The sequence below is a fragment of the Brienomyrus brachyistius genome, chromosome 25, assembly GCF_023856365.1.
Source record: "Brienomyrus brachyistius isolate T26 chromosome 25, BBRACH_0.4, whole genome shotgun sequence".
Lineage (NCBI taxonomy): Eukaryota > Metazoa > Chordata > Actinopteri > Osteoglossiformes > Mormyridae > Brienomyrus > Brienomyrus brachyistius.
In genome coordinates, this window is record NC_064557.1 from 5,151,815 (window position 1) to 5,174,876 (window position 23,062).

Genomic DNA, 23,062 nt, shown 5'->3' on the forward strand with positions numbered 1-23,062 from the left:
TAATGAATTTGTGTGGTCTTCCTAAATTGCCTTTATCGTCATCTGGTTGTGCGGTCACACATGCAAAACATAATTTGGTTGGACACTTGGTGAATCACTGCCTCCCAACAAACCGAATTCACGAACATTATGCACTCGACTTTTACTTTTCAGTTGTCCATACGTATAGAAATTGGAAGTTACGCCAACTGAAGCTGCATGATATGCGATGATAATTGACATGCAGCTCTCACATCACAAGGGCCGTGATCGCTGGGATTACACTGTCAATAGCAAATTTAGCGATTTTAATGTTTTTTTCTATGAAGGATTATGTTACAAGATCAATCTGAAGTTTACCGCCAGTGTTTTTGCATGAGCTCTTTCTGAGTCAGCCATAATCACTTCCGTCCTGCTGTCAAACTCACTCACAGACAATATGACATTTTTTTTTAAAAATTAAGGGAGGAGAAACGCAAAGAGGAACTACTCAGCAGAAGACGTCCGTGTTCTGCTGTCTGGAAATATTTTGGATTCCTTATGGACGATATTGAGCAAAGGAAAGTGGTTTATCGGCAGCAGCACCAACTTATTTCACAGACTTGATTTATAAATTTATTTGTTTGATTTATCAAACAAAAATTCAAATATGTTTTATTTTCTAAGATCATGCAGCCTCAGCAATTCCTGATTTGCAATAACTGTATGGTGCTTATTTTTTCCGGGATGTCTTGTTCATGTGAAGCGGATAATTGTTGACTTGGCAGGCGTGAGCTGACTGCGTGCGTGTCTGCAAAATTCTGACAAATATTGACGCTAATATGGGAAACCGGGGGAGGGCGCTGCAGACGCAGACATAAACAGTGGACTTGGATGGACTTAATAAATCCGAGTTTGGACTCGAGTACCAGAACTCTGGCCTTACCTAATTTGTAAAGATAACCTTTAATCACCCCTTACATGAATGCTCTATGTATTTTTTTTTTTTTGCATGTGATGTCATATATGTACCCCAGCGAAACAGGAAATGGTTGTAGATAACACACGACTTCCTGTGCAACAGGAGCATATAAAGACATTTATTTTTCCCAACACAGATGCAGATGTCTTTGGTTGTTTGCCAATATTCATGCAACAAAAGTTCTTAAAAGATTTCTCAATAGTGAATATAATGGTGCCCCGGATCTCTGGCAGTGACCTTAACCTGACCAAGTCTCACGTGTGTCTAATAATCATTTGTCAAGATTAAAGAATTGGCGTCACATGTACATATTATCTCAATATGTGACAGACTAAGAAACTGTTTTTAATGTCTTGCCCGGTAACATAAAGGTTGAATGAAATATTTAAAAATGGTAAGCAATATTTCTACACATTTTTTGGGGAATAATCTTTCTTATTGTTTTTATTTCTCCTTCTTTGGGATCTCCAATAATTCTGGAGTTGACTATAAGATGCTGGCAATAATAAAGTATGCAGATTGGCTTGGTGATTTATGGTCAGTTGGGATGGTTTCACCTGGGTGTCCCTAATGAGAGGGGCTTGGGGTGTCTCGAGATCCTCTAGAACAGTGGTTCTCAAAGTCGGTCCTCGGGCCCCACTGCCCTGCTTGTTTTCCTGCTATCCCTGCCCCACACCCAGCTGTCTTTCAGCTTCTGATTGACTGAACACACCTGATCCAGGTAATCAGCAGTGTGTAGGACAGGGATAGCTGGACAACAAGCAGGGCAGTGGGTCCCGAGGACCAAGTTTGAGAACCACTGCCCTAGAAGAACCTACAGTCTGTGGCCTTGGAGACAGAGGGTTTGTGACCTGCTTGGTGTGCTGTCACTGTGATCTGCTCCAGGAAAAGTGGTTCTAAGACAGACGGATGGACAGACGGAGACTTAAGCTCAGTGCTCCCTTTGCATTGCAGACCCTCATATCACCCAATTACAACATAAATGTATTTAAATCATTTTATTAATAAATACAATTTATTTAACATTATACACAAAATGAAAAAACGAAGATCGGCAAAAGTTTCTTATGCCATTTTTGTATAATAATACAAACTATTTTCTATCTCATTGTGAGATATTTATTTTCTTTATATATGACTTCATCCGAACAATGCAGAGAATGCTGAAGTGAAGTTTGGGGTTCGTCTCCCATGAAGGATGCCACAACACGGCTTTGCACTTCGTAATTTTGGCAAATAAATAAGAGGATGGATTCGCCCCGCTCGCCTGACAATGCACACAATCTCCACTTGGTGGTGCTGGAGGACAAAGCTGAGACTTTTTACATGCTGACTATTTGGAGTAAACCTGCCCCTGTATGTTGGTATTAAATATTTTCTGAGGATTCTTATTATTTATCGGTTCTCACTGCTTTGTGGTACATTTATACAGTGTCTCTCATTTGAAGAGGAATTAGCTCTAATGATTAAATGCAAGCTTAGCACATGAGAAGTTGTGGGATCAATACTTGCATTCTCCAAAGTACAATTTATATTTTAATATTTTTTTTTCCCTTGGGACCAATTAAATATATCTATCACTTGATATTCCTCCTGAAATTTCTAATTTTTAATGTCAAATACAGCCCTTACTCTTGTCTATTACCATTTAATAAAACTCCAAACTCAGCAGCGGAGACTAACATAAAACATGGACAAACGCTACACTAATAAATAATGAATAAATAAGCTTTACATTAATCATGAATGTCTGATCAACACGGTCTTCATCTTCTTCGTGGACTAGTGTCTTGGTATCCTCTCTGCATACCCGTCTTCTCTTCAACTCAGTCTTTCCAGCGTCTGTAATTGTGTGATAATAAGGTCACCGCTCGCTTGTGACACGCACAGCATGACTAAGTCTGTGTCCAAAACAATGCGATGAAACTCACCATTTGAAGCAGCGTTTCCAGTGAGTCCATGAACTCCTTGCTGCTTCTTTCTGGGTATGACTCGCACTTTCTGCAGACTGCATTCTGCAAAGGAAACAACCGCGTTCATAACAGAATTGTGGCTGGAAATGCAACCAGATACTAAGTTGATAGTGTTAGGAACTGTTTTAATGCAACTAAAAGCCACTACAAGCGAGAAAGCTACATTTCCTCTTGCTGGAATCTTATGGTTTTTACAAAGTGCACGGGTTATCCAGCATTGTTCGACAATTCTCTGGAAAAAAAAAAATTATGAATGTTGCTCACCTGAGTATCAACTGCACTGCAGGTTCTCACACTGTTTTCCTACAAAGCAAAAAAGCAAAGAACGTCTGTAAATCCTCATGCCGAGCAATGAGAATGAAGTCGCCTATAAACAGACAATGAAATTCACGCCAGAGGACTTTTCCGACCTTCCAAGCTACTCACAATGATTTTCTTTTGAAGGTTTTTGATGAAAGTCGCTTTGACCTTGGCGCCGGAGCTGGGCACTGGGAGCTGCGGCAGGCTTTTCACGAAGCATTTGAGTGCTCTAGTCGAACAGCAGTTCTGCAGGGACAGAAAAAGGATGGTGCTGAGTTTATCATCAGAACTCGGTCATCAAACCGCAATCAAGGGAGAACCTTCTTCATTGGCAGGGCCAGCCAATGTCTCACAAATCCACAGCTGTCATTCTAGAAAGTGCATATTCCTTTGGTACAACAGACACAAATTAGCCACTCGGATTTAGTTTCTTTCACCATATTACTGTCAGCTAATTCTTGCAGTTATCAAAAGTCTAAACTGTGACATATATCTCCTGCATGTGCCTTTTCACTGAAAGAACTCTAATAGCCTTTATAGGAACCGTTAAGGTATTCTAATACTCTAAAGGCTACTGCAGATTTATTGATAAAGAAACTGACATTCAATGTTATTTTCTCTTCTTTAACATGTTCAATAGCAACAGTTGTTACTGAATTTCACTGATTCACTGCACCTTACAAAGAAAGTTTCAGAAAATTCTGCAAGAAAGCAGTTTGACTATAAAAACACAAGTCATGAAAAGGTACTCTCACTAAGTGTAACTCAGCTGTGCAGAAGTATAAGGTACATTGTAAAAACTCTTGCAATTCAAATTTTTTAGAATTTAGATTTAGATTTAATTTAGATTTTGAGTAACGCTCACTAGCTGGCTTGCTTATGGCGTAATTCCATGCTGGAGCCTTCAGGATATAAGGTATGCAATCCTGCTGACATTGAATTACACTGAAAAGCAGTTTTTTTAAATTACACTCCCCATGTTAGCAAAACTCAAAATCGGGGATAAAAAAATTAATTTGCATTTTAGTTCTGTGTCTGTTGAAGATACATAAAATTATACAAGAGGTTTGTGTTTCTTGCATGCTTATAATTTCTTTTTTTGTACCGGTGAGTCACTAAGTATTTTGAGCGCAATTTCTTTTGAGCTGCGAGCATTTACAATAAGTTGGAGCCCTCACAAGTTACAGTAATGCTCCGTGAAGCAACTCTTCACTGAAAAGATCCTAAAATACATTTCTTTCAGTTTTCTTCTTATTCTACTGATTTGCCTTCACGCAAACATCCTTGCAAATTATTTTCTTTGAAAACTTACACCCACGGTTGGTGTTGCGGGTGAACAAATTAGCTGTGACTCATTGACTTTCTAAGACTTCCTAAGCTTTCTACCCTCAAAAGCATTTCTGAGAGCAGCTCCCGTGGCACCGAAAGCCTTTATTATTAAATCGCGTCCGGGAAAAAGCTTCTCCTAATAAGTGCATGGTTCAGTTCAGAAATGTCAGCCTGTCCCCTGTGTTAGGGCGACTGAGGTTTGACACTTACATTTATCTCGTCTGTATGTGGTGTGTGCAGCATCAGGTCATTGTGCTGCAGAGAGAAAAAGGAACATTAATTGTATGACAGCGATTTACCTGCACAGCCGAAAGGGCCTGCTTCAGGAAGATTTGCACAAAAAAAAACATTTAAATGTATAAAGTTTAGGCTTAAAAACTCACCATCAAGTTCTTGTTGAAGTTTTTAAATTCCTTTTGGACCTGCATGATCATTGACCGCTCTTTGGGAAAGCCCATCACGACACCGGATCCAATAGCTAAAATGCAAAGCACGAGAAATTCCATAGTGCGCATTTGGTTCCCAGAGTGGTGCAGTGACATAAAGAGTTGTAGCCAAGCTTTTCGGACAGTTTGTAGTTTGAGCAGGTGGAGAGCTTACCTATTTATATGTGTAATCTTCATGTCCTAGGCAAACCACTCCTTCAGCTCTGGAAAATGGCATAAGGGATGAATGACTAATTCTTTTTTCTTTTCCACTGGCTAGCTACGTGAGTTTGAGGTGTGTGTATGTGTGTGCGTGTGCGCGTGTGGGGAAGGAAGCACAATTTGCGCATGTAGCAATCAGCACACACCGTGCAGGAAAGTAAAGAGAGAAAAAAAAAAGATAGAGGTCCCATTTTCAGTGTGAATCGCTGCTCTGTCGCTACAAACCCAAGCAGGCAACCCAATGTGTGTCTAAACAAAATAAAGTAACCTTCCTCTTTGTGGCCTCCCACACAAACACACCTTCACACTCATCTGGGGACTTCTGAGATGACTAAGTGGATGTTTCAGGCTCTCCGCCGCACTTTTCTTCGGGCTTTTTGATGCGATCCAACCGAAATTGGATGAAGTGTTTTATCTCCGATCAAATCAAAGTTGAGGAGCCTTTTTCTTAATTTGTTTTATCTACTTCTTTATGTGACTTCTGCCTGTGAGGTTAGCCCTCGTAGATGAAAGGACACTCATTTTCAGTCACATGATCGTGCTTTGAAAGTTACGCACCTGGAGAAGGATAATTTAAAGTTGACAGATAGATATTAAAGGGATTAAATGGGCCACATTGGCAGCTATGTACTATTACTGTAACACCTATAAGTGGGCGTACTGGTGCATTTTATTGCATGGGATAAGAAGAGTTTCTTCTGTAATATCCATGAACCGGAAGGGGAATACATTCATTCATTTATTCATTCATTCATTTAAAAATTGATGATCAAAGGACCTAAATATTATCTAAACAAGTACTAAAATGATCTTCTGCTAGAAGGACTAAAATCCACATTAAAGTCCCAATAAGCTTTCTGCAGATCGGGAGTCTGTGTGTGTAGCAGAGTTTTTATTAATACATTCTGTCTTTTACTATTTCAGCACCTCTTCTTGGGGTACCGTTGCTATACTTGGTTCGCTGGGCCCGGATTCTGTTGTATTCTGGGCAGACTGACAGTTGGTGATCATGTGCACAGATGGACAAATCCTAGAGAGTATTTAATCTGTATGCTTTCAGAAGTACTATATGAACCTGCAAGGTGAGTCATGCATCAGCCACATCACTCAATTTAAAGTTACTTAATAATATCGGGTATTAATACGCTATCTTTATAAGAGTGTGATGCATGGAATCAGATATAGGAATTAACTCATTTTGTTTATTGGCAAGTTCCATTACGTACACATCAGCGGAATTTGATTAGCCAGTCATGATGTCAGATATGCATAATCAGTGAGCAGCTAGGAGTGGTTATCGTTTGAGATGTTCCATATGAAGACTTGTGTCAAATATTGCACAGCAGGAATTTCGATTACATGTTAGTCATGGGTTTGCGACTTTGAGGTAACTCGTGTGAGAGAGGAAAGTGTGAGCCAGCAAACATGAACCCGCGAAAGAGAGTGAGTGAGGACCGCCATTCCACAGAAAATATGACAAAACTATAGAATTTTTTATATATATATATATATATATATATATATATATATATATATATATATATACACACACATACACACACACACACACACACACACCACATACACACACACTGCTCAAAAGAATTAAAGGAACACTTTTTAATTGGAGTATAGCATCAAGTCATGGGAAACTTCTGGGATACTGATCAGGTCAGTTAATTGTTAATCAGTTTCAGCTGCTTTGGTGTTAATGAAATTATCAACAGCTGGAGGCCACTGACATCTTTCCCTCCTCATCTTTTCTCACTGTTTTTTCATTAGTTTTGCATTTGGCGACGGTCAGTGTCACTACTGGTAGCATGAGCTGATACCTGGACCCTGCAGATGTTGCACAGATGGTCCAATACATGCCATGTCCAGAAGGTTTGCTGTGTCCCCCAGCACAGTCTCAAGGGCATGGAGGAGATTCCAGGAGACAGGCAGTTACTCTAGGAGAGCTGGACAGGGTCATAGAAGGTCCTTAACCCATCAGCGGGACCGGTATCTGCTCCTTTGTGCAAAGAGGAACAGGATGAGCACTGCTGGCATCCTACAGAATGACCTCCAGCAGGCCACTGGTGTGAATGTCTCTGACCAGCTGATCAGAAACAGACTTCATGAGGGTGGCCTGAGGGCCTCTAGTGGGCCCTGTGCTCACTGCCTGGCACTGTGGAGCTCGATTGGCATTTGCCATGGAATACCATAATTGGCAGGTCCACCACTGGCACTCTGTGTTTTTTACAAATGAGAGCAGGTTCCCCCTGAGCACATGTGACAGACGTGAAAGGGTCTGGAGAAGCCTTAGAGAACGTTTGCTGCCTGTAACATTGTTCAGCATGACCAGTTTGGTGGTGGGTCAGTGATGGTCTGGGGAGGCATATCCATGGAGGGACGCACAGATCTCTACAGGCTAGACAACAGCACCTTGACTGCCATTAGGTATCGGGATGAAATTCTTGGACCCATAGTCAGACCCAGTGCTGGTGCAGTGGGTCCTGGGTTCCTCATGGTGCATGATAATGCCCGACATCAAGTGGTGAGATTATGCATGAAGTTCCTGGAGGTAGCACCCCAGACTGTCCAGGAGTGCAGTGATGCCCTGGTCCAGATCTGGGAGGCGATCCCCCAGGACACCATCCGTCGGCTCATTGGGATCATGCCCTGATGCATACAAGCACGTGGGAGTCATACAAACTACCGAGTACGATTTGAGTTGTTGCAATGAAATTTCAGCAAAATGGAATTTCCTGCCGCATGATTTTTTTCACTTTGATTCTCTGAATTTCTTTGAATTCAGCCTCTCTAGGTTGATCATTTTCATCCCCCCAAACGATGTGGGATCCTGCCTGACACATTACTCAGTCCATATCAGTATAGATATCCAGCATGACTCTTTTCCCAATTAGATCTGATATGTTTTCAAAATGTTCCTTTAATTTTTTTCAGCAGTGTATTAAAAAATGGTTCGTAGAACACATATGGACTAACAACAGATATCTGAAAGAAAAAAGCTCATAGAGAATCAGATAAAAGGGAGGAAGAGAGGAAATACACATTATGGAGTAACCTGAAATTGTGTAACAAATTTGGGAATCCTGGGAACAGGCTATGAGACACGATATCCTAAAGCAAATAGGAAGGATCCTTGGGACGAGCCTTAAAACTGACAGGACATGTCTAAAGTTTATAATTAAGAAGCTGTTGCATTCAAGCAAATATTATTAAAAGTATAGCTACTACGGAAGTAGAAAAGTTTTACGCAAGCAGTTGTCTGTGGGAATTGGTTGTCACTTGTCATTTGCCTCATGCCATCAAATTGTATTTACTAATCAGACCTTTTTTGTGAGTTAAACAAAGGGTTGCAATCGGTGACTCATTTTTACGCATCGTGATTAACAGCACAAGACCCCAAACACTGTGCAACCATTTGAAGTAACTTTGATATAATTCTGACATGTGTGTGTTATATTTCATGGTGTGCGTCTCCGGTTGATACTGTGGGTTTTTGGGGTACACTGGCATTTTTCGGAGGGGAAAATCATCGTGGTGCGTTCCCCGCTGTTTCGGCTCATCCTGTCCTGAGCGAAACTGGAGTCAAACAGAAAGCCGAGGCCCTCGTTCCCTTCTGTGTTTTTTGCAGACTCATACCCCAGACCTGGTTGACTTGCCGTGGTAGAGCCGTAGAAAACCCCTCGCCCGCCGCATGCCGGATAGCGACGCACAGGAAATAGTGGGTGGGGGCCGCCGAGGTGAAGGCCCTCCAGGTCCCTGTGTCATCGGGGGGGAAAGGTAGATTCTCAGGTTTACCGCCAGAGTTCCCTTCCTAAGACCTCAGTATCTGTCATGTCATCATAAGGAAAAGGGAGCTCTTTGTGTCATCATAGCTTAATAATTCCACAACTGGGGTGGGAGGGGCTTTTTGCATAGACCCTAGACGAAGCGAAGACACAGGAAATCAAAAGTAAGACTTGCATTTTCTCACCATATCTTTAGATTCTTATTTCACGACCACGTGCCTCTCGTTTAATCATTTGTGTCCTCAACTGCCGCATCTGCAAATCATTTTCCCAATTTCTTGCCTGTGTCTTTGTACCAGTTCATAGCAAAGTTCATACCAAAATTCAGTCTATAATCGTTTATGTTCCCCAGGTTTCACATTCTTTCTCTGCACCGAATTCATCACAGTTCATTATTTCACAGGGAACAAATACAGGGCTTTTTGTGGTCTGTATGTATTTTTCTTTTACGTTGTCGAAGTAGACATGATAATATGCAAGATCTAGCATGTTACGTTATTTGAGAAGCAATATTATGGAGGGAGTGGAGGTCCAGGGGAATCTGACAGGGTCATCCCTCCCCCATTACCTTATTTGGAGTTTGCAATTCACAGATCTATGGGCAACACCCCAGTGGATGTGGCAAATACCTATGTGTGATTTTTCAGCCACAGTGGTGAGGATAACGCACTTCCTAGCGAGCAGTGGTGTCAGACGTAGAGGACGATAAGGCCGGAACGCTGCAGTGTGCTCCGAGCTGAGAGCAGATTGGAATACTCCAACCCCTTAAATAGGAACATGGAACATTTCATCTCAAGAGAGGAGTTCCTTTGCTGCGTGATACCAAAACTGAAATCAGAGTGGCCATACTTAATCACTCAGATGTGGTTAAGACCCAAAAGAGTTACAGATTTGCCTTGAGTTTCTGCCCATTCGCTCTTCATTCAGAATTTAGCTTTTCACATGCTTGCAATTTCTTGTCTTCCCTGCCCACCAACTATAGACGTCGCCAACGACACTCCCTTCCGGTCAGCAACTTGTACTGTCGCTGCCCCCCGATCTCATATCGTTGCCCTCTGCCCTCCTGCCCCCCTAATTTTCTAAAAGTAGATTTCAGTATAAAAAAGGTAGGAGAATCCTGTTGTAAACTAATGTATGTTTCAGCTATTTAGATAGTATGATTAATAAGAGGCCCCTGCAAAGAAAACATTGGACTCTTTGACTGTAAAACGCTACAGGCAGCTGTGATAAGCGAGGCTGACCTGGCTGCATGTTCGCATGGTCTCCCTTTACCATCCAGGTTTCATGGTCTCCCTTTACCTTCAAGGTTTCATGGTCTCCCTTTACCATCCAGGTTTCATGGACTCCCTTTACCATCCAGGTTTCATGGTCTCCCTTTACCATCCAGGTTTCATGGTGTCCCTTTACCTTCCAGGTTTCATGGTCTCCCTTTACCTTCCAGGTTTCATGGTCTCCCTTTACCTTCCAGGTTTCATGGTCTCCCTTTACCATCCAGGTTTCATGGTGTCCCTTTACCTTCCAGGTTTCATGGTCTCCCTTTACCTTCCAGGTTTCATGGTCTCCCTTTACCATCCAGGTTTCATGGTCTCCCTTTACCATCCAGGTTTCATGGTCTCCCTTTACCATCCAGGTTTCATGGTCTCCCTTTACCTTCCAGGTTTCATGGTCTCCCTTTACCTTCCAGGTTTCATGGACTCCCTTTACCTTCCAGGTTTCATGGTCTCCCTTTACCATCCAGGTTTCATGGTCTCCCTTTACCTTCCAGGTTTCATGGTCTCCCTTTACCATCCAGGTTTCATGGTCTCCCTTTACCATCCAGGTTTCATGATCTCCCTTTACCATCCAGGTTTCATGGTCTCCCTTTACCTTCCAGGTTTCATGGTTTCCCTTTACCTTCCAGGTTTCATGGTCTCCCTTTACCTTCCAGGTTTCATGGTCTCCCTTTACCTTCCAGGTTTCATGGTCTCCCTTTACCATCCAGGTTTCATGGTGTCCCTTTACCTTCCAGGTTTCATGGTCTCCCTTTACCTTCCAGGTTTCATGGTCTCCCTTTACCATCCAGGTTTCATGGTCTCCCTTTACCTTCCAGGTTTCATGGTCTCCCTTTACCTTCCAGGTTTCATGGTCTCCCTTTACCTTCCAGGTTTCATGGTCTCCCTTTACCATCCAGGTTTCATGGTCTCCCTTTACCTTCCAGGTTTCATGGTCTCCCTTTACCTTCCAGGTTTCATGGTCTCCCTTTACCATCCAGGTTTCATGGTCTCCCGCCACAATTTCAACATAGAATTGGAGTTATCAAATTGCCCATAGGAAAGCACATGTGCCTGAATGGTGTGTGAGTGTGTGTGAGTGCATGGTGTGTGTGTGTGTGAGTGTGCCCTGCGATGGATCGGCATCACATCCTGGCTTGTTCCCTGCCTTGCATGTGTGAGTGCATGGTGTGTGTGTGAGTGTGTGTGTGTGTGTGTGTGTGTGTGTGCCTTTCACCCATTGTTTCCGTGATATATGCACTGGACTCCCCACAAAACTGCACAGGACAAGCAATATAGAAAATGGATAAGAACATAAGAACATAAGAACTATACAAACGAGAGGAGGCCATTCGGCCCATCAAGCTCGCTTGGGGAGAACTAAACTAATAGCTCAGAGTCGTTAAAATCTTATCTAGCTCTGATTTAAAGGAACCCAAGGATTCAGCTTGCACTACATTATCAGGAAGGCTATTCCATACTCTGACTACACGCTGCGTAAAGAAGTGCTTCCTTAAATCCAGCTTGAAATGTTCTCCCGCTAATTTCCACCTATGGCCACGAGTTCGTGTATTTAAACTAATGCTGAAGTAACTATTTGGTTGAACAGCATCCAAACCTGTTAGAATCTTATATACCTGGATCATGTCCCCCCTCAATCTCCTTTGCTTGAGACTGAACAGATTTAGCTCAAGTAACCGTTCCTCGTATGACATTCCTCTAAGACCAGGAATCATTTTTGTGGCCCTACGCTGCACCTTTTCTAAGGCCACAATGTCCTTTTTAAGATATGGTGACCAAACCTGCACACAATATTCTAGGTGAGGTCTCACCAAGGAATTGTATAATCTTAGCATTACCTCCCTTGACTTAAACTCCACACACCTGGAGATATACCCCAACATCCTATTGGCCTTTTTTATTGCTTCCCCACACTGGCGAGAATGGGACATGGAAGCATCAACATACACACCAAGGTCTTTCTCATGATCAGCTACCTTTATTTCAGTGACACCCATGAAATACCTGTACTTTATATTTCTGCTCCCTAGATGGAGTACCTTACATTTATCGACGTTAAATTTCATCTGCCAGGTATCGGCCCAGTCACTAATTAAATCAAGATCCCGCTGTAGCTGCTGAGCCACTAATTCAGTATCTGCTACACCACCCACCTTGGTGTCATCTGCAAATTTCACCAGTTTACTGTATATATTGGTATCCATATCATTTATGTAAATTAGGAACAATAGTGGTCCTAAAATCGAACCCTGCGGTACCCCACTATGAACGCAAGCCCACTGTGACATTGTGCCTCTTATAACTACTCGCTGTTTCCTATCTGTTAACCAGTTATCAATCCAGGTCGCTACGGTACCTAAAATACCAGTCGCTTTGAGTTTAAGTAGGAGCCTCTTGTGGGGGACAACATCAAAAGCCTTTTGGAAATCTAAGTAGATGACATCATAGGCCTTCTTATCATCAACTTCCTGAGTAGCTTCCTCAAAAAACTCCAACAGATTTGTTAAACAGGATCTACCTCTCCTAAATCCATGCTGGCTATCCCGCAAAATGTTATTGGAGTCCAGGTAATCTATCATTTTCTCTTTGATTAAAGCCTCCATAACTTTACCAGTTATACAAGTTAGACTGATTGGCCTATAGTTAGACAAATTACTTCTATCCCCTTTTTTGAAAATAGGCGTTATGAAGGCGTGCTTCCAATCAGAAGGTACCACACCTTCAGATAAGGATTTTTGAAACAGTAAAGTTAAGGGTCGGCAAATAATATCCCTCATCTCTTTTAACACTATAGGTAAGATGCCATCAGGGCCCTGTGATTTATTTATTTTGAGCTTAATGTTATGTTTGAGAGAGTTATTTTTAGTTTGTCCTTCACATTAGCGGACCCTAATTTAAATACAAGTGGTCTTTAATTTAGGATTAATTGTTTTTAATGATTGATATGACTGCCTTGTTAAACCCGTAAGTATGGATCACATGAGCCTATGTTAAAAAACACACCCTTTCATATCCTGCATTATATCACCTGAAATTACCACAGACCCGCAGATAAATAAACCACCGAGGGAAGTCAGGCTGACAAAAATAGCACGATATAAGTTCAGTGGGCGTCAGCAGCTAATACTGTGCAGAATCTCTTTCCACTGCTTTTGCGTTTTTCTTTTTAGCCATTTTCATCATTCGCTTTTTATTTCCTTTGTGCTAATGAAACCCAGATTTTTCATAAAAGAGTGAAAGATAGTAGCCCACCGTGCCAGTCAAAAGTTTGGACACACCAAGCCATCTACTCAGGACCGTGAAGGAGCGGTGCCTGCTGACCTAAACCCATTAGACATGGTGTGGGAGGAGTTTGACCAGAGAGTGAAACAAGACAGGCCAGTGAGGGCTCAGCATACATGTGGGACCTCCTTCAGGACAGCTGGAGAAGCATCCCGGGAGGCCATCTCATGAAAAGAGGAGAGAGCAGGATCAGGCAGTCCCTGGGACAACGGGGGTTAAGAGCCCAATGGTGGGGTCACCCCACCGATCAAAGGGTTTGAACGGCAACCATCTGAGTCCCAGCCCACATTGTTTAATACCTTTTTGGTCAGTGCATAAGAACGTCATTTGATTGTTTTGACTTCACTGGTACTGTCCCTAGGGACAAGAAGGATGCTCACTTTGAAAGTACAGTCACGTTCCCACCTTTTCGAATATCTATCAATCAATCAATCAATCAACCAGTCAATAAATTCACATAGTCTTAACAACATGGTTTACAAAGCATTTTACAGACATGTTAAAAGAAGAAAAATAAAGAAATTAAAATAAGCACAATAATAAAAATAATAAAATAGCACTGTTAACCTCACATGGCGGGGACTGTAACCCCTACCTCACTGGGCACTGTAACCCCTACCCCATTGGGCACTGTAACCCCTACCTCACTGGGCACTGTAACCCCTACCTCATTGGGCACTGTAACCCATACCTCACTGGGCACTGTAACCCCTACCTCATTGGGCACTGTAACCCCTACCTCACTGGGCACTGTAACCCCTACCTCACTGGGCACTGTAACCCCTACCTCATTGCGCACTGTAACCCCTACCTCATTGGGCACTGTAACCCATACCTCACTGGGCACTGTAACCCCTATCTCATTGGGCACTGTTATCCCTACCTCATTGGGCACTCTTGCCGCTACCACACTGGGGGATCTCTGAACTCTCACCACACACTCCATACACTCTCTACACTCTCATGATGCATTCTATATAATCTCTACACTCCCACCACACACTCCATAAAAGTTTGTTATCAGTTAACATCATGAGATAACAAAGTAATTCAATAATATATATATGTACAAATATTACACAACGCCAGAGATGAACCGTGATATTGAATTATCAATGTGATTTGAAGATACACTGTGGAATGTGGGCTCACGATGTTGCCTGGCACCTCCAGGGTTATGCGTCTGAGTCCTCTCTACTCTCCCTGTGTATGTAATTTGCATCTTCCACCTTGGTGTGTGGGCTTCCACAGTCCAAAGACATGCTGTTAGGTAAATTAGTATCCCTAAGTTGGCCATAGGGTGAAAATGTGTGCATCCCGCAGTAGACTGATATTTAAACTGCATATTTTCTTCATTTCATCATGATAGCCTGAGAGGGGTTCATTCCCGACTGGGAATGTGGCTAGAAGATGAATGGAAATTTCACGGTCTGCATGCATAGATCACGTACACGTCTTTTAAAAGACAATATGTAATATTATACGTCTTCATATCTGCAATATGTTTTGTCTGCACACCAAAAAAGACCTTGGTATCTCTCAGTTTAAACTTCAAATTTCAATTTCAACTTTAATTTCATTCTGAATTTTACTTCACTGGGACATTGAATTCAGAAACTCAGACTTGAAGCTCGTGGTCTAATCAGTGTCAAGTTGCATGTGATTGCAGCTCTGATGTTGCATGTGAATTCAGACTCATGCTGTACCACAGACATTATTCACACATGCACATAATACCAGTCAAAAGTTTGGACACACCCACACCATTACAATGCCTTACTTCTACTGTTCTCTACATTTTAGAATAATTTTAAGACATCAAAACTATATATAAAAAAACATATATGGAATTATGTTACCAACCAAAAAAGTATTTAAATAAAAAACCGTGCGGCGGGGCACAGCTTTGCGCGTTGGGACTTAGATTGGGATTGCCGGTAGTGACTGGGATTGCTGGTTGTGACTGGGATTGCTGGTTGTGACTGGGATTGCTGGTTGTGACTGGGATTGCTGGTTGTGACTGGGATTGCTGGTTGAGATTGGGCTTGCTGATTCAAATCCCAGTGTCAGCAGAGTGATCCCACCATTGGTTCTAGAGCAAGGCCTTTAACCCTAATTTCTCCAGGGACTGGCTGGCCCTTGGGTGGTGCACAGGACTATGATGAAAATTCAGCTTGATCGGAATCTACCTCTACAAGTCTGAATATCTTCTGTATCATGTAGACAAGATATGGTTACAATTTGAAGCAGTTTTGGACAAAAGGTCATTTAAAAGTCCTCCAGTAATCCACATAATGTGACTGGCTCTTCATTATATTCACTATTGGGTCAATTATGCTCTGATCAAGACACTGTGGTATTGTAGTTAGAAAAGGTTACTTACTTAACACTAAATATTGGTTGGATACTAGTGATGCTTGGAAATATCACGTTATGATAGTTATTCTTTGATGCTGCTGTTGTTGACAACAAAATGTTTATCTGTCATGCACCGAGGAACAAAGGACACAGGGGCAGAAGAAAACAAACAGGGTTAATTTCAGCTAACAAAGACCTTAACTCAACAGAATGGGATCGTGGGAAATCAAAACTGGGAATGCAGTAGACAGCTAACGAGATGGGATTGACATTAATGCCAGGACTGGGAAGCACTTTTATACAGAGATTAACGAGGGAGCAAAACGAGAGGTAGTTGGAGTGAACCACACATGGGTAGGAATCATAGGTAAGACAGATTCATGACATATGTTGTTAGCTGAATAATTACAAATACTAATACTGTTACAAAGTTCAAAATAATGGTAAAGTGAAAACTGAGGTTTTTATTCTGAACACTCGGCACTGCCATTCATGTTCAGCATTCGCACGTAACACTGTAGTATAGTGACATTAGTTGCCAGTCATCACTGAACAGTGGATCATAAAAAACAGGCCTATTTTCAGCTATAAAGAAGAAAGTATGTAATTTAACTTCTTTCCGTATAACTTTGTTCACAGTTCAAAGTTTGGTGGAAAAATTAATTTGAATTCTGGATTTTCATTTTATGTATTACATTATCCACCTCTGAGCGACCTCTAAATATTCACCAAAAGGCTTACAATTTGTCACGACTGGCAGTGGCCAGACACAGAACAACTGTTGAACGAGCTCTTGGAGGTCGTGGCTCATGGACGAGCCCCACTTTCTCCTCTATGCCTGTTCCATGAGGTGGCCTCCTGAGATGCTTTTCCAGCTGTCCTGAAGGAGGTCCCTCATATGCTGAGCTCTCATTGGCCGCTTTTCCTTCACTCTCCTGTCAAACTCCTCCAAAACCATTTATTTGTATTTAGGTCAGGTGGCCAGATCAGGTAATGCGACAGCCTGACTCTCCTTTGATAGGCGGCATGGCATGTGCAAATTGACTGCCACTATATATATGGTACAGAGGTCAGTCTAACGTATGTTAAAAAAGTGCATTTCCTGCGATATAGTTAGTAGGTAACCAAGATCTAGAACAACTTATGATGCTTTAAACTTTCGTATTTGAAGTGCCCTCTGCTTTTTTAATTTGCCGTACAGTTATTCTGAATAGAAATCAGTTTCCACTTCAGCATCAAGCATTTCCATTCACAAAACTGTGTTTTATTTATACACCAATAGCAGCCCTGTTTAGTTTGCGGATCCGCAGCTCTGGGATGGAAAGATTTTATTATGACGACTTACGAATCTTGTCCTAATTGGGAGCTGCTATCCGGAGCGAAAGTAATGACTGTTTCCATTCTTATTTTTTGCAGGTTCATTTTAAAAAGTGTGAAAAAGTACCTTTATGAAAGTAAATGTGATTAAAAAAAATTATAAAAAGCTTCCGGTGTTTCAGTTCTGCAACATAAAATTTCCATTTAGCAAGCATATATTTCCTCTTGTTTACATTAAAATTCCCTTTTCTCACTAAGCAGCTGATTTGTCAAACGTGTTGCCCAGACAACAACTATGACTTATCTACTAATAAAACCCACTACAGAAGCTTTTCAGTGATTCTAATATCAGTCCAAAATGTATTATCAGTGGTTTGCTACTTCTAGAAAGCTGTGCTCAGGCCTCTTTGTAATGTGATATGTTTATGCACACTTTTATGCATGGCCTGTGTAACTGCATATCAGGCGTAAACTCAAGATCACTTGCTAAATTCACACCAAAGTACTTTCACAACAAAGTACTTTTAGTAAAAAGGGACTTTGCTTTGTGGGTGAGTGCACAGAAATATTAGTCACTGTTTTCTTGAAAATCAACTCTGATTGTCTTTTTTGTTGCAAATAACTGGGCAGAGTGGTTGTGATTTAAAATAACACTTAGAGCATGGAAAAGAAGGTGCTGTATGACTAGATATACTGATATGACGACGTAATAAATCAGAGTGATCCGTCTATGTTGAATAAGTATCATGTATTTCTTAGACTTGTAATTTATGTAGATAGTAACCATTGTTTCTGATATTTTAAGCTAAGCTGCATACTTTCATTCTCCATTACAGCGAGAGATGAATATACCAGACCGCTGATATAAAAGGCTGCTTTTCCACCGAACCAGATATCGAGAAAGTATCCAAAGGAGGCTACTTCAAGGTGCTGCTTTTCCATTGGAGTTCAAAATGGTACCGGTGCCGAATGACATCACAACACGTGGCAGGATATTTTGTATTCAAAATTTCAAAAAATCTCTGTAGTATATTTTACGGCTGGATGATTGCATTGTTATGCCCATGCGATTCTCACATAACTAGTCAGCTAGAGTCATATCAGGCTTTTTCTTGCTTTCAAGTTTTGCTAAAACATTGTTTCTCTGTTATAGAAATACCTATACCTAGCTTTGCAATTTTAAATATCATTCCTTTTATCTATCTAGTATATGTTTAAAAATCAGTTTAAGGTTTACCTCCACTACTTTTGCATGCATGCTGTCCTAGTGTAACTTTAGGGGGAGATAATTCAATATGGTGCTCTTCCACAGATAGATTAACTGTCTGCCCTAAGCCCCTGATGTCTTGAGAACTTACCAATATCCCTGGTTTTGGGGCTTCTAATCCTTTCCTTATTTTTTGACCCTCGATATTATTTACAAGAATCACGAACATTAATAGTGCAACACTTTGCACTTCATGCATTTGTCAAACTCTCTAAGCTTGAAACCTCTATAACTGGACATTGCAGACTTGATGACTCTTTTGTTGATACTAGTGATTGCTAAGTTACTCTCACACATATTCAGATGTTTCAGCTCAACCTGGATGGTTTCTATATCAAACTGAATACTTCAGCAAGAGACCATTCTGCCACGGTCGGCAAACTCCTAACAGCTGACTCAGCAGGCAAGAACAATGTGTATTACAATCCATGCTCCTTGGAGCTGAAGAAGTCAGTGCTGTCAGCTTTATGTTGCAAGAGACAATTCCAGTTAAAGTATCAGCCAAAGAATGAACATTTTTATTGCATTAATTTCTGTCTCCCTCTAATGGGACCCCAACAGGACAGCTGGTTTGCAGTGGTATCTAGAGAGGGGATCCAGTTGTTGGTACAATCTCAGCCCCCTATTTCCAAGAGCTCGTTCTCTGGACCAAGATTACAATTTCCAAACTGCTGTCACCTGTCACACCTGTTCTGCTTTTTGGTCAGGGAATTTAGCCTGGTGTGACCCAGGTATGGCGAGTCACTGGCAATTGGCTTTGAGTCTTATTTACACAGAGTGATGAGCATTGCCGACTGCTCAGTCTTCATCATTGCTCTTTGAGTGAAGAGCTTTGTTTGTTACAGAATGCAGTTTATGGGCTGCTGGATTTTGCTCAGAGTTGCTGTCATTGCAGGTTACTCTTTGGTTTTGGCTGACTCTCACTTTCATTTCAGTCCACAGGTCTGGGTGGCTGGTGTCTTATCTGGAATTTCTAGTCCTGTTTAGCCGGCGTGTTGTTCCACAATTTGGTGTGTCAGGCAAATTGCGCCTTGTTTTTGTGTTTGTTGTGGTTATCCTGTTTTTGCTGTGTTTCGGCCCCACTTCCTGTTTCCTGGACCCAGCTTCCTGTTTCCTGGACCCTGCTTCCTGTTTCCTGGACCCTGCTGCAACAGGGTTTTCCGGTCCTCTTCGCGGTGCCGGTCTCTCGTCCGGCGGCCGCTGATCCACTCAGCAGTCTCAAGTCCCATTGGTTACCTGTTTCCTGCAGCGTCTTGGCTTACCGTCTCAAGGGCCAGTAGGCAGACAGTCCACATCCACACCCAGTTTGAGGGTCTCTGTCTTGCTATTAACTGAGCACCCTGTCAGTCCCCCTAATGACATCATCCCTGTTTAATGCATTTTTTCTGTACTGTTTGTTATTTTCTCATTTACTGTATTCAATTGATTCTAAAGGAGACACACAATAATTAATTGGAATCCTATTTGGATATCGTTCAGAAAAATGCATGTACATGTAACGCTATATTTTTATCTCATCTGCACTGACCATATTTGTATTGTGCTCTTTTAATAATTTAAAGATATCCTTAAATGCTTAAGGTAAGCTATACTCTCATGACACCCTGTGAATTTCAGATTCAGCCAATATGTGAGATTTACAAGGATTTTTCTGGAAAAAAAATCTGGATGATGTTAAATCAAGACAGTCCTTCTTGTGTCCAAACAAAGCTGAACTGAAAGGGTTCTCCAGCTTGTCTTGGGTAGGCGTGTTTCTTCAGTCATTCTGGAAGGGGTCTGTATCATTTCTGTATCACCATAGCTACCCCCTGACACACAAATATCCTCTTTTGTAGCAATAATTCAGAGTATGTTCTCAAGAGTATGATAGCACCGACTCGTCTCCGAGGCTCCCAGTATCAGGGATAAACCAGCACAAATTGCTGTTCACTTGATTCGGACTGCTGAGGGGTGCTAATTAGATCTATTAATGAGAAACATTCGTGAAGAGAATTTACCCACGTAAAAGTAGTCAGGTGTATCAGCTTTCAGAATGACTCCAAACAACTGCCATTTATTACGGTAAACGAACAGGAAGACGACCGAAGTAGGCGGGGGGTGACTTGGTTGGTTCCCTACATGGGAAATAGGATTTGTGATGTTGGCACTAACCAGAAACCCAGTCTGTTCCACCTGTGGTGTTAAGGGCATCCCATTGCATCGTTCATGGGCACATTTGTTATTTTATCCACACCCATAAATAAACGAGAAATTACTCCTCTGTGTACAGATATGATAGTATTATGATAGCTATCAATACTATACAGATGAATACATCGCTATATTCGTTATTCTGGACAAGGACCCAAAAACGTGTTTGAAGCTGGCAGCTTTGGAAGATTTGGCAGCACTTATTTTGAGAAGTTTTTTATAGTTACAAAGAAATGAAAACAATCACAAAATGTCATCAACAAAGTACTGAGCAAAGGCTGTGAATACTTACGTACATGTGATATCTCAGTTTTTTTATTTCTTAATAAATTTGCGAAAATCTCAAGTAAACCTTTTTTCACGTTGCCATTATGGGGTGATGTGTATAGAATTTTGAGGAGAAAAATGTATTTAATCCATTTTGTAATAAAATGTCACTTTCCGGATGCAAAATATATAAATATTCGTAATAGAAAAATTCTCCTGGTGCGCATCAAATTATTATTATTATTATTATTATTATTATTATTATTATTATTTTACTATTACAAGGATAAGTGTGTACAAGGTGGATGAATGACTGCTATTATTCTATTATCAGGGGTGTAGATTTGGATGCGATAGCCCTACCTATATTTTGGGAGTGGCGTGTGTGTTTAGGGGTCCTGAGTTGAGGGTTGATTTGGTTCTTACCAATGCTGAAACCAAACCTACACCTTTGACTGTAATGCAACTTTAAATATATCCTATGAAATATTACTGTGTGTAAATGTCTGTATTTTCACTTGTTGTTTCAAAGAAACCTCGCACTATTCTACTTGAATGATACCTGATACATAAACATGATGTAATAACTGTGTTTATGAGGACAAAAGGCTGCGTGAAACCCAAGCAATTTGTGTCTGGTATATGTGAATTTGAAAAATTAAAATTAATAATACACAGAGTTCCTGTCCTTTTCACATATAACAAGTTGTCAAAAAATGAACAGAAGTTAAGCTTTTGGGCGTCAAATTTTGAGTCAGGTGTGACTCATCTTTGTCATATTTGTCTGAGTTCACCGTAAGCAAAATTAATTTCGTTTTTAACAATCTGTTTGTCACAAGGGTCCCTGTGAAGTAAACCATTCTGTTATTAAGTCTTTTTAAAAAGAGAGAGTGCCAAACCACCGATCTTTGTTAATTCACAGTAAGAGTGGCTTTCAGTATTAAATAAAGACAAAACAAAAAACATCTGATTTTGAATGCAAGTTGTCCTTGTGGCGTGTGATCTGCACTCCCTGTTTTACATTTGTATTTCATACTCATTAACCATGCAGAAGTATATGCACATATACAAGTTCTGTACGAGGGACGAAAACATACAAAACCTTTCCAAAAATAATCTCACAGAATATTCTAGTCAGTGTCCTCTCTAAACATTTTGTACATGATCAAACTTTACTCAAAAACACTTAAATCGTCAAGAAAATTTAACCCTTTGCTTTCACATTCTGTCAAACAAAAGGCATGAATACTTATTGTGAAATAAACGTGTCTCTAGCATACTGTACATCAAAATTGAAAATATTAAGAAGTACGTACCAGTCGGACAAGGCAGCCTTGAACGGAGAGTGTATGCAGTGCTCTGAAAGGCCAGATCTTCTACTTTTTAACAGACAATTCTGGAAATCTTTGCCCTTTGTTAAAAGGGGGCATCCACATATTAGACCAATGAGGGAGTTTCGTATCGACAGCATGTACCACTTTCTCTTCAGCAGATGACCTTTAAGAATTTAACGGCTGTCCTCTTTCAAATGGAAAGAGTTAACTATGAATCACTGATGTCTTTCTTTAAGTAAAATGCACTGGAAAAGGCCAATGAGACCATTGATTTGTGATCAAATTATACAAACTACTGAGGACTATCAAAATTCCTTATGGCAGCACTGAACCACTTTTATTTGACTTAAAACATGCAATTATCTGCAATTTCAAAAAGAATACAGCTATTTATTTTGGGGTTAAGCCTGTTTCGGGGACTTTCCTGGCTGATACACTCCCTTCCTATAGGATTTAGTTTTTATTACCTTGTAAATGTGATTTTAATGGCTTCTATTTTCAATGCATCCATCTGCCTCTGTAAAGCACTCTGAATCGCCTTACATCTCCATCCATCCATCCATTTTCCAAACCGCTTATCCTATTGGGTCGCGGGGGGTCCGGAGCCTATCCCGGAAGCAACGGGCACGAGGCAAGGAACAACCCAGGATGGGGGGCCAGCCCATCGCAGGGCACACTCACACGCCATTCACTCTCACATGCACACCTACGGGCAATTTAGTAACTCCAATTAGCCTCAGCATGTCTTTGGACTGTGGGGGGAAACCGGAGTACCCGGAGGAAACCCCAC

At 41.2% G+C, this 23,062-nt stretch overlaps 1 protein-coding gene across 3 annotated transcripts; it reads right to left on the bottom strand.

Moving 5' to 3' along the window:
- Window positions 1–1,998: 1,998 nt before the first annotated feature.
- il21 (interleukin 21) lies at window positions 1,999–22,283 on the bottom strand. 3 transcript variants are annotated; one of them, XM_048996543.1, is made up of 8 exons: window positions 22,255–22,283; window positions 5,143–5,191; window positions 4,926–5,020; window positions 4,753–4,797; window positions 3,340–3,459; window positions 3,178–3,216; window positions 2,872–2,955; window positions 1,999–2,782 (listed from the first exon to the last, which is right to left on the bottom strand). In XM_048996543.1, the coding sequence occupies exons 3-8, from the start codon at window positions 4,998–5,000 to the stop codon at window positions 2,762–2,764; spliced, it is 384 nt and encodes a 127-aa protein (XP_048852500.1). In that variant the 5' UTR covers window positions 5,001–5,020; window positions 5,143–5,191; window positions 22,255–22,283; the 3' UTR covers window positions 1,999–2,761. The 3 variants fall into 3 exon arrangements, with proteins under 3 accessions (XP_048852500.1, XP_048852501.1, XP_048852498.1); XM_048996544.1 differs by lacking the exon at window positions 22,255–22,283 and adding an exon at window positions 5,490–5,986; XM_048996541.1 differs by lacking the exons at window positions 5,143–5,191; window positions 22,255–22,283 and having other exon boundaries at window positions 4,926–5,119.
- Window positions 22,284–23,062: the final 779 nt, after the last annotated feature.

Bases quoted from the DNA above. Each gene is read 5' to 3' on its own strand.
- il21 (XM_048996541.1), bottom strand. From the start codon at position 5,084: ATGTCACTGCACCACTCTGGGAACCAAATGCGCACTATGGAATTTCTC. The intron at 3,460-4,752 runs GTAAGTGTCAAA...CTGTCCCTGCAG, and splicing joins CACATACAGACGAGATAAAT to AACTGCTGTTCGACTAGAGC. The intron at 3,217-3,339 runs GTGAGTAGCTTG...TTTGCTTTGTAG, and splicing joins ACCTTCAAAAGAAAATCATT to GAAAACAGTGTGAGAACCTG.